At 43.9% G+C, this 15,701-nt stretch overlaps 2 protein-coding genes across 4 annotated transcripts; one reads left to right on the plus strand and one right to left on the minus strand.

The window, feature by feature from the left end:
* Window positions 1-1,780: 1,780 nt before the first annotated feature.
* On the minus strand, window positions 1,781-12,565 carry CES2 (carboxylesterase 2). Of its 3 annotated transcripts, XR_005954747.1 has the most exons (14): window positions 11,373-12,170; window positions 10,633-10,837; window positions 10,160-10,298; window positions 9,898-10,031; window positions 9,272-9,425; window positions 8,775-8,876; window positions 7,823-7,921; window positions 7,210-7,350; window positions 5,947-6,027; window positions 4,972-5,119; window positions 4,106-4,344; window positions 3,931-4,008; window positions 2,393-2,465; window positions 2,228-2,244 (listed from the first exon to the last, which is right to left on the minus strand). XR_005954747.1 is itself a non-coding variant. In XM_041462858.1 (13 exons), the coding sequence occupies exons 1-13, from the start codon at window positions 12,263-12,265 to the stop codon at window positions 2,055-2,057; spliced, it is 1,671 nt and encodes a 556-aa protein (XP_041318792.1). In that variant the 5' UTR covers window positions 12,266-12,565; the 3' UTR covers window positions 1,781-2,054. The 3 variants fall into 3 exon arrangements, 2 of the variants coding, with proteins under 2 accessions (XP_041318792.1, XP_041318791.1); XM_041462858.1 differs by lacking the exons at window positions 3,931-4,008; window positions 11,373-12,170 and adding an exon at window positions 12,211-12,565 and having other exon boundaries at window positions 1,781-2,244; window positions 4,195-4,344; XM_041462857.1 differs by lacking the exon at window positions 3,931-4,008 and having other exon boundaries at window positions 1,781-2,244; window positions 4,195-4,344; window positions 11,373-12,167.
* A 201-nt stretch (window positions 12,566-12,766) lies between these two features.
* On the plus strand, window positions 12,767-14,687 carry CIAO2B (cytosolic iron-sulfur assembly component 2B). The gene is made up of 5 exons (XM_041462841.1): window positions 12,767-12,977; window positions 13,071-13,150; window positions 13,396-13,521; window positions 14,000-14,045; window positions 14,468-14,687. The coding sequence occupies exons 1-5, from the start codon at window positions 12,839-12,841 to the stop codon at window positions 14,563-14,565; spliced, it is 489 nt and encodes a 162-aa protein (XP_041318775.1). The 5' UTR covers window positions 12,767-12,838; the 3' UTR covers window positions 14,566-14,687.
* Window positions 14,688-15,701: the final 1,014 nt, after the last annotated feature.

The following is a 15,701-nucleotide window of genomic DNA, read 5'->3' on the forward strand; positions in this document are numbered from 1 at the left end:
CCCACCTTTCCTGAACTCCTTTGTTTTTAAGGGCTGCTTCCTAAGGAAATCTCTGAATAAGTTTCCTAAGTAGGTCAAAGTCTGCCTTCCAGAAGTCCAGTGTAAGAATCTTATTGATATTCCTCCTCATTTCACCAAATATTGAGAACTCTATTATTTCATGATCACTCTGTCCCAAGCGTCCTCCAACCACCACATCTCCCACCAGCCCATCTCTATTTGCAAACAGCAGATCTAACATAGTTGCTCCCCTGGTGGGCCCACCCACCAATTGTGACAAAAAGGTGTCCTCCATACACTCTAAGAATTTCCAGGACTGCCTTTTTTCTGCTGTATTGAGTTCCCAGCAGATGTGTGGTAGGTTGAAGTCACCTACGAGAACAAGGGCTGATGATCCTGAAACAGTACCTAGCTGCTTATAGAATGAGTTGTCCACCTCCTCTTCCTGGCTGGGTGGATGATAACAGACTCCCAGTAGGGTGTCAGCCTTGTTGGCCTCCCCCCTAATTCTCACCCATAGGGACTCAACTCCATCCTCATTGGTTTCAATACCCATGGTGTCAAAAGCCTCTGTAGTATAAAGGGCCACCCCTCCACCTCTTCTCCCTTTCCTGTCTCTGCTGGAGCTTGTAGCCACCCACTGCAGCGCTCCAGCCATGTGAGTCATCCCACCACGTTTCTGTGATGGCAGTGACATCACAGCTCTGCTGCTGGACCATGGCCTCCAGCTCTTCTTGTTTGTTACCCATGCTGCGTGCACTGGTATCCATGCACCTCAGCTGGGCTGCTGATTTCACCCCTAACTCAGGCTTACCACCCTTGGGCCTGCTTCCAGACAGCCCAGCTGCATCCCCTTCCCCATTCAGACCTAGTTTAAAGCCCTCTCAACAAGGAAATCACATATCCTCTGAACAGAGGGAGACACGGCTCTCCCAGGATTTTCCTGGTAACATGTAAGAAGCTGTGAGAAAGCTCAGAGAAAGAATTAAAGCAATTATTAACTTAATCTCTGCACCAGGCAGGCAATCTCTGTTTGTCAAAGATGTTTACAAGAAGGAGTTATCCCTTCTTGACTAATAGGTGAGAGAAGTTTCCTAAAGGCCAATCAGGCCTTAGATCCACCATTGTTTCTGTAAGAACTGTGGATTTCTAATAATAAAGTGCTTTTCATGCCTTCTGATGATGGAGTTTCTGTATCACCTTTGGCTGTCCCCAATACCTTCAGTGACATGGGACAGCTGGAGCAGCCTAGGAGCCAGGTACAGGAGACAAAGACATGGCAAAGAAGTGATTGACAACTCTGCCATGAAGAGTGCAAGCCTTGTTCTTGGCAGCCCAAGCACCAAGGCGAGGGCCCTGGAGTGGCCCTGGGACAGACCCAGTGCTGGCAGTGAGGCTGTGAGCATTGCAAACAGGGACAGTGGCACTGACTGGCGGCACAGGGGACAGCCTGGAGCACAGAGAGAAGCACTGGGGGAAAGACAGAAACGTTAATCCTTGTAGGGGAGCTACAACTAAATTTAAACATAGAGAACTGTGGGTACTGGAGAATTTTTCTCAGTTTTCTGACATGTGGGAGAAGTCTTAATTCCAGCACTACTGTTACAGATTAAGAACCACAACAGTCAGAACTATCCTGTCTCAGTTGTAAAACCAACTGACAAAGCAGAACATTCTGTAGTTTCAATCTTCTTTCTACAAAGGACATTTCTGTATCTACACCACACCAAAGCTTCTGTACCACCAATAAACTTGGCATCAAGAGAGTCTTACTCAGAAATTGGATCTTCATTGATTTCCCTTTATTAAAACAACGTTGCTGCTACATTCTGTCTTCAGTCATGGGGGAGTGAGAGAAAAACATGAGCATTGGGGAAATTTGGTAGCTGTATTTGACAAGTGAGCATCAACTGGAATTATTACAGTGAATAATTGCAGGTATGAGAACTGTGAAGAAAAGGTGAGGGAAACACAATTTTTTCCTCAAATATACTTCAATTAATCTTTTTAATACCCTAACAGTTTGCATATTATGTGCATGTTTAGACTGTAAACTATAACTCTAATTTAAACTTCTTGTTTTGTGTGCTTTTGTTATTTGTCTTTTCAAGGATCACTCTTTTCCAGAATTCTACCTTCTTTTCTTTCAACTTTCTGTCTTTCTTTTGTTGTAGATTTATCTGCAAGTATTCTTCATTTAGATTGTAAGATGGCCATTCAACCAGACCCTCTCCATTAGGATTTCTGTAAGCAAGAGGAAAGGAGAGTGAGTGCCCATTTCAGCCACAGGGGAATTCAATCACACAAGTTAAGACTGAATCAATAAATCAGCCAATTCCCCATGGAGTCAGTGCAAAGCAGCAATATCTGTCATGAATTTCATGATTCTTACCCATTTCGAGCAAAGTTAGCCCAGTACTTCATTAGAGTTCTGCTGAGGTTCTTCTCTTCCTCTGTAACTTCACCTGAAAGACAAAATACAGAATAGTTACTCTGTGTGGCAGCAATCAGGACATTGCTACTACAGCAGCAGCATTTCCCTGTGTGAATATGCTGGCAATTGGGAAGTGTGGGAATTGCAGCAGAAACCCACCACCGGCCAACATCACTACTACAGCAAGCATCAGGGATTTCAGCACTCCTCATTAATGACTTCAGCATCACTACCCTACTGCAGAAATCAGGGAACTTGGGAACAAGGAAATAAGGTGATGTGCCTTAACCTTCCAGGAAATCAGAGCAGAACCAAAAAACCCCCGTGTGTCCTGCATCCCAGCACTACTCCAGGATGGGTCACGTGGCTGTGCTTCCTGGATCCCATTCTAGTTTTGTGGGACTGAAATTCTCCCTATTATTCAGAGCATGACTAGGCAAAGATTTCTTCATTCTCACACAAGATGGTGCACTCCATTTCTCAGCACTGCAAGAGTATTTCTTTAAATATAGTTACACATAAGCTCACTGTATTACTAGAGAATTATTTCAGATCCTGTGTGTTTTTAATTATAAATGCATCTCAATACACTAAGAAAAATGTTTGGTATCTTAAAGCCCTTGATAAATTTAGGCAAAGAGGAAAAGAACTGTTCAGTGTTTCCTAGTGCCAAAGGTACCTAAGTAAAAAAAAAAAAAAAAAAAGGAAAAGGCTCCGGTAACAGATTAACAAAGGGCTTTACAACATAGCTGGATTGCTCCAAAGTTCAATGAAGTAAAAGGAAATACTTTCACTTATGTAGGCTTTGACCAGACTATGAACTATTATACAAATCACAAAAATAAAAGCAGAAAAAAAATAGTGAATTCACTTTAAAAAAGCAGAATTTTTGTGTCTCCGTCAAAATAAGAACTGTTCCTAATCTGTTCCACAGGAAAGAAAATACTTCATGCTGAGTATTACTGTCTTAGGCATAGGTATTTAAAGGATATTGTGGATTAATAATGTTTCTTAGGAAGTGGCATCATGTTTCTTAACAGTTCAGTGATTGGCAGATTCACTGGGGATATAAAAATGTGGGATTCTGTCAGAAGGAACTTCCACAATCCCATGGAAATTTTGAGAGTACACCCTTAATCCTCCCTCAGTGGACTGGTTCCATTAGAATAAATGCTCAAGTATTAATTGAATTGTGAGGCAAAACAGACCTAACCATTGGATCTTCACACAGAAAATGAAACACTGGAATTCTGAGCCTTGCTCTGAACATGGCTGGAATCAGTTCCTGCAAAAGAAACCAAGTCCCCCATTCTCTGGAGCCTGACAGCCCATGGGATTTTCTGAAGGGAGGAGGCACTGCCTAAACTCCTCAGGAAAAGAAGAGATCTGGGATTTCCTGCTTCCCAAGCACTCAGCAAGTTTAATTGACCTTTCCTTCAATTTCATTTTCAGCCAAAGCCATTTGGCAAATTCATGCACAGTGCTGGGATAATTACAGTGAATTTTCTAGCAAATATCTTGTTTGCTGAATTGCTGACAAGATGTGGAACTGACTGTGCTTCAGACCAAGCAAACTGTAAAGGAGAGAAGATGGAGAAGATGGTTAAATGCATAAAACCAATTCTGCCAGGAGAAAGGGCTATGGCTTGGTCTCACTGCCAATATATGCACCTTAATCTGATGAAAATTAATAGAACACTGAATAGAAAAATGCCAGGGCTACAGGACTCATTCATGAGTGAATGGTGTCTGTTCCTTACTGCGGAGCTGGATGTCCCCAGCCAGAAATGGCCCCCCAAAGACAAAACCAACTTCATCCCCGTGGTCAGCCTTCACATAGTCGGGTTTGCTGTCCCAGTATGCACTGGCCCGGTGCTGGAACTCGAAGAAGTAGGTAGGAGCTCCAGACTCTGCAAGACATAACATATAGGGAGTTACAGAAGAGACACATAAACTTCAGCTCTCATCAGCTGTTCAAAATATTGCTTTAGAAAGAGCTTTATATTGGGCACATTTCTAGTGTAATTGTTACATTCAAATGTGTAGTTTCACTTTTAATGCAAAATTAAGAGCTCAGCACTTACACACACAAAAAAAAAAAAAAAAAAGGAAGATCCACCCTAAGATAACATACAGAAAACAAAGTATCAAATTATTTCCACTTTTGAGTATCTTGGCATGGCTTGTCTACACCTACACACCAGAAAATTTACAGACCACAGAGCTGCTGACTTCCCAAGCAGCCATGGGCCAAAGGACAAAGGTTGCTTTGATATGTTTTAATTTTTAAGCCTGTACCCTTCAGTTAGCAAATATTTACCTGTGTTATCATGCTCTGCACTCTATATATTGTGATTATGAGCCTGCTTACACAGAGATAAGGGACTGCACACAACCCTGCAGACCTGTATCATTCCTCATGTTTCCAGTGGGAATGTCAAGAAGGGCTGCCTACGTATGACAGGATTTGTGTCTGCATCATTTGATCCAGCCTGCAGTAGGAGGTTTGAGTGTCCCACTGCAGGTGATCAGCTCACCCCTGTGATAATTCAGTGCTTTAATGGCTGGCATGACAATTGCCATGTCCCCCAGCAGGTCCAGGAATCCGTCCCGTAGCTCTGCAGGGTCCTCTGTGTCTCCCAGATATTCATCTAAGATCATAGGCAGAAAATCTGAGGGTACATCCTAAGAGACAAGAAACAGACAAACAATCACTGTCTGAATTTGCAGCTAAAATTGCCATCTTTTAAACTTCAGAGATTCTGCAAAGGCACAAATGTCCAGGACAGCACCCATGTTGATGGGAAACAAAAGCTATTCATGCTTTTTGTGGGCAAAAATACCCAAACACACCAACCACCTCAGGTGAAATTAGCACCTGAGATTTATATGGGTTAAAACTCTAAAAGAATAAGTGTAGATCCAGCAATTTCTCCTGACAGTATCTTCAGCTTCTGTTTTCGTCAGGAGAAGAGAGATGGGAATCACAAAAGTAAATTCTCAGTCCTTGAAAGATCTATGGACCATTAGACAAGAGGACAAGGCCAATGGGATCTCCAAACACCGTGTAAATTTTCAGGGTTAGAATTTGCTGCTTGAAAGATACACCTCAAAACTAGGAGTGCAAAGTAACTACTTTAAAAGCTACATTTAATGTAAACATACTGAAAAATACACCTTGAAACTTCCTAAGTAGGAGATTAGCCATGAGATACCTTAAAATTAGGGAAGCTATTACAGTAATCCCAGTAATACAGTAAATATGCAGGATAAAAGTATTGTTTGAGGTCTAGAATGAAAAAGGCATTTTCCCAAATCCCAGGCCTGGCTCAATCCTATTTCTGTGTAATTCCATACACCCTGGTCCTGTCAACTTTGCTGGGATTCTCCCCAAAGCCTACCATGGCCTCAGCCCTCAGTAACACTATGACTCAAGCAGTGAGACCCAAATCTGTTACATACATGAAAAAGAAAACTCACTTCTCACATTAGATTAGAGCAGCAGTACTTACAATCATTGGTAGAAAAACCTCTACAGTTGAGGCAATTGATTTCCTATCTCCTATTTCCCTCAAACTTCTCATTTTTGATGTCTGTACAGACGAAAAAAACAATGTTATTAGCATACCATTCAATGTCTCCATTATTTTAAACATTGAAACTACATTATTCCATTAATTCTTACTACTGGTGTTTATTTTTAAAGCATCATATCACATGCAAAAGTGCAGCACAATGCAGCAGCTGTCTTGAAAAGCTTGTATTTACTGCAGTAAATGTTGTCTTGGTGAAGGTTTCTACATAAACCACTCCTAATACATAGTTTATTCTTAAATCAACATTAAGAAACTTGTAAGACTAGAAAATATGAGGGCAGAGTTGAAGCCAAAAGCTGCTTCTGTCTCACAGACTTATTTTCATTCTGTTGGGGGAGATCTTAAAAGTCACTGGCAGTCTGTCTCTAGTCCAATTGTTTGAGCCCTTTGAAATAAGGATAATGCAGTGTTCTTCCTCTTTTACAGCATTACATAAAACAATTTTTCTGTCTGCAAAATAAATTCAAACAGATTTCACTTTGCGTTGTTCTTCTGGGACTTACAACCAGCAACAGTTGCTTCATAGATTCAGAACAAATGCTTGGTAGTACACCAAAGAACCTGAATATTTAGGAAACAAAAGAAAGGAACAATAAAGGAGAGGACACAAATCCATCTCCTGCAGTTTTTGTGCACTGAGAGCATTTGCTCGTGTTTTGCAGTCACCCACTGACTAACCATGAGAAAGGAGAATGGGCTGGACACTGCATTGTCCCCTCACTGTGCCCCAGATGAGATTTTCAGATGAAAGCTCTTTCTGCAGGGTGGTAATGATACAGAGGGGAAGCTGGTCAAGGTGATCAGTGGCACATTTTTAAGCACACTGTGTATCAACCCTGACTACTGAGCCTTGTGAGGAAAGGATTGGCTTTACTTGTCTTTCCAGAATAAGTCCTTGAATGTTGCATTCTTTTTCCTCTCTCTGCTTGGATGAGGGATTAAAATTGTAGGATAAGAAAAGTGTACAAAACTGAAGCTCCAGCTGATGTGTGCATGCAGTTTAACTTGCAGGATGAAGCCTCTCTTACCCTCTTGTGACCCAGTGGTTCTGGGTCACTGCAGAGCCATGATGCAAGCAAGGTTTACCTTGTATACAGTTCCATCACTGCAAAGACTTGTCCTATCACTTAACACAAACATTAAACACACATTAAAAATAAAGAAGAGACATGAAATCACCGATCTAATATTCCAGCCAAATTCATTGTTGGTGACTCCTATCATGAACGGGACTGCATTGAATTCTTTTCCAGCCAATATCTCCTCAGGTGGCTTATGAAGAAACACTCCATCCAAAACTAAGGGTAGAAATGAGATTTCCTGAAGGAAGAGGAAAAAAAAAAAATCAAATTAGTTGTTAATAGTACTTCCAATTTGTTCCTTCAATCATGTAAACTTCCTCATTAAATGTCCTAAGTGCAAAAAAGGGCTTTAAGAAATTCAAGTATCTACAGCCACTGTAACATAAATTTAGTTTGGCACAGGAGTATAAAATGCAGGCCTGGCTGGGTCAAGGTATAGAGGAATGTAATGGGTTCCTGATTCTGTGCTGTTCTGACATTAAAGCATAGGGATGCTCAGACCTTGCTCACAACTTCACAGGTGCTGTGACACTGCCAAACTTCCAGAAAGAACTGATGTGTGAAATTACTTCAACTTTTAGGAAGTATTTTGACAAAAGATAAGCAAAATCAACTTTGGAACAGACCATCAATGAACTCTGATCAGAGGCTGAGCTAAAGCTTTGCAAGTGAGCCATTAAAAAGCTCTGCTGCCACGAAGTCTCACTTACCTTGCTGTTAAGGATTATGTGCTCTGCTTTCTGCTTCCTCAAGCAGTTCAGCAGGGAGAGGGAACTGCTTGTCTCACACTTGAAGATACTGGCAATTTTCTGAAAATTATCAACAAAGATAAGCACTGTTACAAAATCATTATCCATGCTGCTGTTAAGAGCTTGTTAGTGGCAGATTTAAGTGTGCTTGATAGATCTTTGAGTATTTTATTTTACTAGAAATGCTACAGTTTGATCACAAAGTGAAATCATTCTGGTGTACTTCTCTTTCTTGCTGTATTTCCATTCACTGTTTTTTCAGACTTTGCTGTAGAGATAATACAAGCTTGTAGCATAGACCAAATAAGGAAAGAAAATTCAGAAACATTTACATTATTATTGTCTGCCATTACAGGAAAAGCTATTAAAAGGCATTTATAGAAAGTGATTTTAAGTTTGGGTTTTTTTGTTGTTTTATATTTAATTAATTTACTTCACATAAAGGTATGTGAAGTTTTTATTGACCTAAAAGACTGTAGGTCAATAAAAAACTGACTTCTTCTGGATTCTTGTCAAACTTTCCATAATAAATGCCACAGTTACTGTACCAAGTACAGTGAGTATAAAAATGCACGTTTGCCTAGCTTGGCATGTGTGTGACTGAAATGCCTTTGTCAGCCCACAGGTGTTACAATCATACAGCTGTCCAATCTATTTCTAACACCAAACAGACCGAAACTCAACAGGCGTGCTGCAACAATAAACTGGATCAATTTTGTTGCACAGTATACAATGACATTTTCCCCTTTTCTCTTTTAAACAAATTATCACATAGAAGTATCCTTTAGATATCCATATATATCCTTTATCATCCCTTATATATCCTATGTAGATATTTAGTATCTTTCTATCTATAGAAAAAGCCTATTTTAGGCTATAAAGACTTTAAAATGCAAAAAAAAGATGAGCTTACCTCAAGATCTGTTGAAAGACGTAAATCTTTACTGGGGGGAATTATAATTCCACTCTCTGATATTGCTTTATGAAAGAGACCCTTAGATAAAGGAGATAAAACCTGCCAAGAAAGGAAGAAGTATTTATTCTACATTAACATCCTTACCGTACAACTTTATGCTAGTTATAGTCTATTAACTCCTGGATTCAGTTGGGAATTATACATCTTTATTTGCTAAATCTCCAGATTTAGCCCGATGTGCTGTTAAACTTACTGTCAAAAACTAGATTAAGCGTGAAATGTAACATTAATTGAGCTTTTGAATATTTCTATTTTTATGTACTATATACCTACATGTGCAAAAACAGAGCAAGATCCTGCAGATATCCCAAAGAGAGTGACAGAAGCCGGGTCTCCACCGAAGTGCTCAATATTGTGAAATGTAACATTAATTAATTTACATTAATGTAAATTGAGCTTTTGAAGATTTCTATTTTTATGTACTATATACCTACATGTGCAAAAACAGAGCAAGATCCTGCAGATATCCCAAAGAGAGTGACAGAAGCCGGGTCTCCACCGAAGTGCTCAATATTTCCTTGGACCCACCGAAGGGCAGCGACTTGGTCCAGGTACGCCCAGTTCCCGCGGGCGTGCTCATCACCAGTGCTGGAAGGAAAGCAGCAGAGCCACTCCTCAGCAACAGTGACAGCAGCACAGCAGAGGCCACCTCAGCTCTCTGTGTTTGGTGCAAAGTGACCCACAGCCCCACACGGTCACACCTCAGCCCCTGACTCCCTCCGCTCTCTGCTCACTCCTGCTCAGGTAGATCCCTGGCCTTTACTCCACCTGAGTTTTTGCTTTACACAGCAGAGGATGGAAGCAAAGGCTAGAACAAACTTCCTCTCCTGCACCAAATAAGCCCAGCTGTGATCTGATAGCAGGCTGCAATCACCATGCAGATGGAATGTACAGACATTTCTGGGTGCTCTGAAGTCCTGATGTTGGTGAATGATGTACATTTAAACCACTCTAACAGTGGGAAGCTGATATAGAAGTTCAGCACACTTAGCAAACAGAACTACCCATTCTTTAAACATGACAGCAAGTACTTTCTACAAAGTGAAATAGGTGTTCTTACTTGAAGTATCCAAGGAGTCCCAGTCTGTACTGAATTAATACCACCACAACATTCTCATAGGCTGACAGTGCAGAGCCATCATACCGAGCAGCACCACCAAATATAAAATTGCCTCCATGGATCCACACCATTACCTTGGAAACAAAAGGGTGAGACACACCTTTATGCTTGTGCAGCATCACATTTTCAAAAGCAGTTAAGTCTCTTAGGAGCAATCATTACTTGCAAGCTTTATAACACAATTGTTCAGCGGTTTACATACAGGTAACTTGTCCTTCTTGCTTGAGCCAGCAGGGCTGTAAACACTGAGATACAAACAGTCCTCAGACGTTTGGAATGCAATGTGCTTTTCTTTAAAGTTTTTTTCAGCTGTTTTCAACAGGGACAAATCTTGAGGACAGCTTCACAAAAAAAAAAAAAAAAAACCAGCAAAAAAAACAAAACAACAAAGCACAATTATTAGTACTAAACCTGCAACAGCATCAAGTTAACAACAGCAGAGAAAACTTCTTTTGCCCCAGCTGAATCCCCACAAGGTGCTCGAATTCTGTCTCATCTATAATCAGTGAGAGGTGCAGCCTGTAAAAGCACCTGCACACCTAGAAATACTCCTCCAGTACTGGCAGTGTGTCCACCACCAAATATCAACTCCTAGCAGAAGCAGGCCTCTGCACCCCAATAAACACAGCTCTGAGCAGCACGGGCAGGTTCTGCCTACAAACGAACAGCTCTCACAGCGGTGGGTAAGAGGTTGCATCTCTCACACCAGTCCAGGGTTCAGGTGGTTCAGGTGGAGAAAACCTCAAGGATCCAAGAGGGGCTTTTGCAAAAGGAATTCCAAGGAAAACATTTACAAGCTTGTCAGTCCCCTTCACATTTGTCTGTGTTCCTCTGAGCCGTCCGAGCGCAGTAGTCACTTCTGGCTCAGCACTGCTCTGTCCTAAGTAACACAAAAGATTAAAAAAAAAAAATTAAATTGCATCTTCATAATTATCACACAGACTTTTCCATTAAGTACTTTTAACTGATTGTTTAATTTAGAACATTTCAGGTTATTCCTTTCAATTTTGTTCAGTCTTCATTTTGATTTGGTGGAGTGACAAACCCTCCTGCCAGTGTCACCTGGAGCCAGGTAGGGGCAGGATTTTGTCACCGTGCAAGAGCAAATTTCAGAGCAAACAGCAAAACCATTAACATTTCTTGAATTTATAATTCAGCAAGATCTTAAAAATATTTTTTTTCGAGAATTCAGAAATGTTGCTGCTTTCTACCTTTTAAAAAAGACAGAAAGCTTTATTTTCATTCAATCATCTCAAAAAGTTTCATCTCACAAAACCGGTAATTTTTGCATCACGAAGGCATTTTTGCAGATTGGTAGTCAAAGCAGAAGAGATTTACTGCCTTCATAAAAATCACTGGAACTTGGAGCAGTGGCTTCCCCAGCAGCAAGAACAACAACAGGTCGCGGGGCTCACCTTCTGCCCCGCACACGAGGAACGCCACAAAACAAAACAAGGCGCAAAGCGACGCGATGGGGCTCGCAGGAGACATTTTCACCCCGCTCGGGCTCCCGGGGACTCTCTCCGCTTTTATGCGGAACAGAAGAGGACAAAGGTCCCAGCGAGGGCAGCCGGGACACGGAGCGCGGCTGAACTGACCGGCGGCCAGCGCCTCCAGAGCGCCAGATACAAACAGGAGAGTGGTACAGCCCCCGATTATCGACACAGCCCCGATTATCGATACAGCCCCGATCAGCGACACAGCCCCGATTATCGATACAGCCCCGATCAGCGACACAGCCCCGATTATCGATACAGCCCCCGATTATCGACACAGCCCCGATTATCGATACAGCCCCGATCAGCGACACAGCCCCGATCACCGACACAGCCCCGATTATCGACACAGCCCCGATTATCGATACAGCCCCGATCACCGACACAGCCCCGGTTACCGATACAGCCCCGATCACCGACACAGCCCCGGTTATCGATACAGCCCCGATCACCGACACAGCCCCGGCCGCCACCCCCTCGCCTGGGCCGGCGGGGCCCAGCGCCGCCCGCAGTTCATTCACCGGCTGCCAGCGCCACCGGCAGAGAAAACAGGGCAAGTCTGAACAGAATGCAGAGCTTAAATACTATAAAGTTCTTTAAAACCCCCTAAAAACAACAAACATACCAGCAAAACACCACGACAAGCAAAACAAAGCAACAAAAAACCCCTAACCCGCCCGCTCCCCCAACAACGGGGACTAGATTACAAATAACTAGAAAGTAACAATAAACAAAGAAGAAAACCAAATCAAAATACTTAATTCTCGCCTTAATCCTCTTTTAGAGGGATGTATGAAGCCAAAGTATGTCATCGCTACACTCTACCACTCCAATTTAAATTTGTCTGGGGTTCTTCTGTTTGACTTTTCAAAGTAGGGAAGAGATGAGATAAACAATTCCATCGGAGCATCCTTGGCAGCGCCGGGCCCAGCCCGGAGCCCTGGCGGACACTGCGCCGCCCACTCCATTCGCTTCCAGCCTGGCGCTGCGGCCGACCCGGGCTCCGGGGAAGCCCAACAGGCCCCGGGCCCGCCCCGCTCCCGGGCTGCAACCGAGGAGCCGGAGCCGGAGCCGGGGCCGGGGCCGGGGCCGGGGCCGGGGCCGGGGCCGGAGCCGGGGCCGGGGCCGGGTTTGGGGCTGGACCCTGCGTCGGGGCCGGGGCCGGGCTCGGGCTCGGGCCAGGCGGAGCCAAAGGCCGGCGATGCCACCCCAGCCCCAGGCACTGATGCCCGCCCAGCAGCGCCACCGCCAGTACGGCCAGAGCCGGGCGGAGGCCTCCTGCTCCGGGCTCGGCCCGCCCCGCTCCCGCCCCGCTCCCGCCCCGGGCCCGCGGTGCGGCGCCGATCGCGCTCCGGGCTGGTTCCGGTGCCGGTGCCGGTGCCGCCATGGTGGGCCCGGGCCCGGGCGCGGCTCCGCTGGAGAACGCGAACCCGCTCATCTACCGCCGCTCCGGGGAGCGCCCCGTGACCGCCCGCGAGGAGGACGATGAGCTGCCCGACGCCATCGACGACCGGGAGATCTTCGATATCCTGCGGGAGCGGCGGGCAGGGCCGGGCGGGCCGGGCCGGGCGGTGCGGGCGGGCCGGGCCGGGCAGCGCCGCTTTCCTTAACCCGCACATCTCATCCGCTCCATCAATGACCCCGAGCACCCGCTCACCCTGGAGGAGCTGAACGTCGTCGAGCAAATGCGAGTGAAAGTGAGATCGCACCGGGATGGGCTGCTTCAGCCGTCCGATAACTAATATAATAATTAATATAATAATATAATAACTAATGTAATGTAATACACTATTTAAATATAAATAGAATAGTTATCATTTCAATAATTATATAAATAATATAGTTTATAATATTATCTATAATAATATAGTTTATTATGTTATATTTAATAATATAATGATTATTATTGGGGGTTTGGGTGTGAGCAGCTGTGTCCCCGCAGGTGAACGATGCCGAGAGCACGGTGTCGGTGGAGTTCACGCCCACCATCCCGCACTGCAGCATGGCCACCCTCATCGGCCTCTCCATCAAGGTCAAACTGCTCCGCTCTCTGCCCGAGAGGTTCAAGGTGGGGAATCAAAGCAAAAGTGGGGGTTTGTGTTTGGAAAAATTAAAAAAAAAAAAAAAAAAAAAAAAAGAGCTAACCAGCTTGCAGTGGAAAATAACTAGGGCTTTTTTCTTTTTTTTTGGTGTGAGAGACAGTGCGGGAGGCAGAGAGTGAAATACCAGCACACCGTTCTGGGGGTTTGTTGTGGTTCTGGGGCTGTTGTCATGGGCCGGGGGGTTCTGAGGGGAATCCCTGCACTGCTCTGCGGCGCGGCAGGAGGGCAGCTCTCCCCCTTGTCTGGAGCAGGCTTAAGCACGTGCAAATGCAGAATACTCTGCAATTTTAGACTTCTGTTTTATTCTGTTATATAGAGTAACTGACAGTGGCAAGAATGTCCTTTCTCCCTTCTTTTTGTTACTACCTTACTTTTGTTAGTTTGAATTTAATCTGCCAGTGTTTGTTGAACTCATCCCCTGTTTCTTTCGTGCTGCTGTTTCAGCTGGATGTTCATATAACGCCAGGAACACATGCCTCCGAGCATGCAGGTAAGGCTTTTAGTCCTCTCTTGTGTGGTCTTCATATTTGTTTTAATCTTGAAAATTAGCGAGGAGAGAGATTCCCGCAGCTGCAGAGCAGCTGGGACTTTCTGTGCGTCAGATCGCGGGGGGCGTTCCACAACAGGAGCGTGCAGTGTCGCTTAGACTGCGCTGCAGCGTTCTTCAGACATCTCCTCGGGCAGCCTGCGCTCTCAGCCACTCACTGATTGTTTGCCTGAGCACTCGGCAAAGGGGAGGAATTGGGGATTTCTTGTGTCACACCTGTGCAGCAGCTCCTGCACGGCTGCTGTGCACGGGGCTCTGCCCTGGCATCCCCACTCCTGCAGCACCTTGGCAGCAGGGCCGGTGCGCCCGGCGTGAGCACACGAGTGCCGCTGTGCTGATGGTTTCTTGTGGGGTTTTTGCTGCAGTCAATAAACAGCTCGCTGATAAGGAACGTGTGGCAGCTGCTTTGGAAAACTCTCACCTGCTGGAAGTGGTGAATCAGTGTTTGTCTGCTCGGTCATGATTGCCTGGTGAGGAAATCATTGGTGTTCTGATCTACTAAACTGATTTTGTATATAAGTGCTGATGTTATAATTTACATAAAACTGTGAGCAAAATAAAATCACTTAAATTCTCTTGAGGAAATGTTTCTTTGCTTTTTAAAAAAATACTGTGTGGGGAGTCAGCTTACAGACAGCTACAAAAACATAATAAAAATTGGCTTTTTAATTGTATGAGTCATTGCACAGGTACAATTTTCCATTAAAAATATTTTTTTCAACCCGTTTTTAACTGGTTTCTCACTACTAAAAATAAGTTGTAAGCTTCGTTTTAGAAGTGGATTTTGCGCACTGGACTTCACAAGTACACCAAGGTAACTTTTAGTTAAAATCTTTACATTCCTGTGACAGTTTCAGACTTTCAGACATCACACGTTGTACAAGCTGGTGTGTGCAGAGCTGGAGGACATTTAGCAGTAAGTGTCCACACTTCCAAATCACGTGTCTGGTTTTAATTAGCTTAGCTTAAAGCCAGATGTGGAAGGCTCTTTATACCTGTGTAAAACATGATTTATTTTTAATTACTACTTAATTGTGGTAGGAAATACAGTATATTTGAAGGAGATTTTATTTGTGCACCTGCAATACAGGAGTCATTACCAGTTTTCAGTATGCACAGCCCAGCAGGCTCTGCTGAAAGACTGTCTTGGCAGTGTTTGACAGCTAAAGGACAAGTTTTGCTCTAAATGCCTTGAGATTTAATGCTAAAACCCAGTCTATGCTTCTGGTTTGGGAGCAGGCATTCACTAAACTGCTGTCTTTGGGAGACTTTGGCAATAGAAGAACTCATTAAGAATTAATTTGAACTTTTCTAAAGGATGTTTCTAGTCCTGGACCACATGGAAAAAAACCAACCTGCTGAGAAATCCTGGTGGGTGTTTTGGTAGGTGTACCCATTACAATGTTGCCTTCTCTGCCATCAGTTATCTGGCAAACAAGAAATACACCTTCTAAAAATGTAGGTTGTGCTCAGCAGTTTGATGGCAGTGCTTTGTGCTCCAGTAGCATTTTCCCTGGGAGGGTCTCAGATGCTGCTTGAAGAGGGTGGACATTGTGTAAAGCTTATGGACATTGTGTAAAGCTCAGCCTGGCAGTCCAG

The sequence above is a fragment of the Pyrgilauda ruficollis genome, unplaced genomic scaffold (genome assembly GCF_017590135.1).
Source record: "Pyrgilauda ruficollis isolate IOZ18807 unplaced genomic scaffold, ASM1759013v1 scaffold160, whole genome shotgun sequence".
Lineage (NCBI taxonomy): Eukaryota > Metazoa > Chordata > Aves > Passeriformes > Passeridae > Pyrgilauda > Pyrgilauda ruficollis.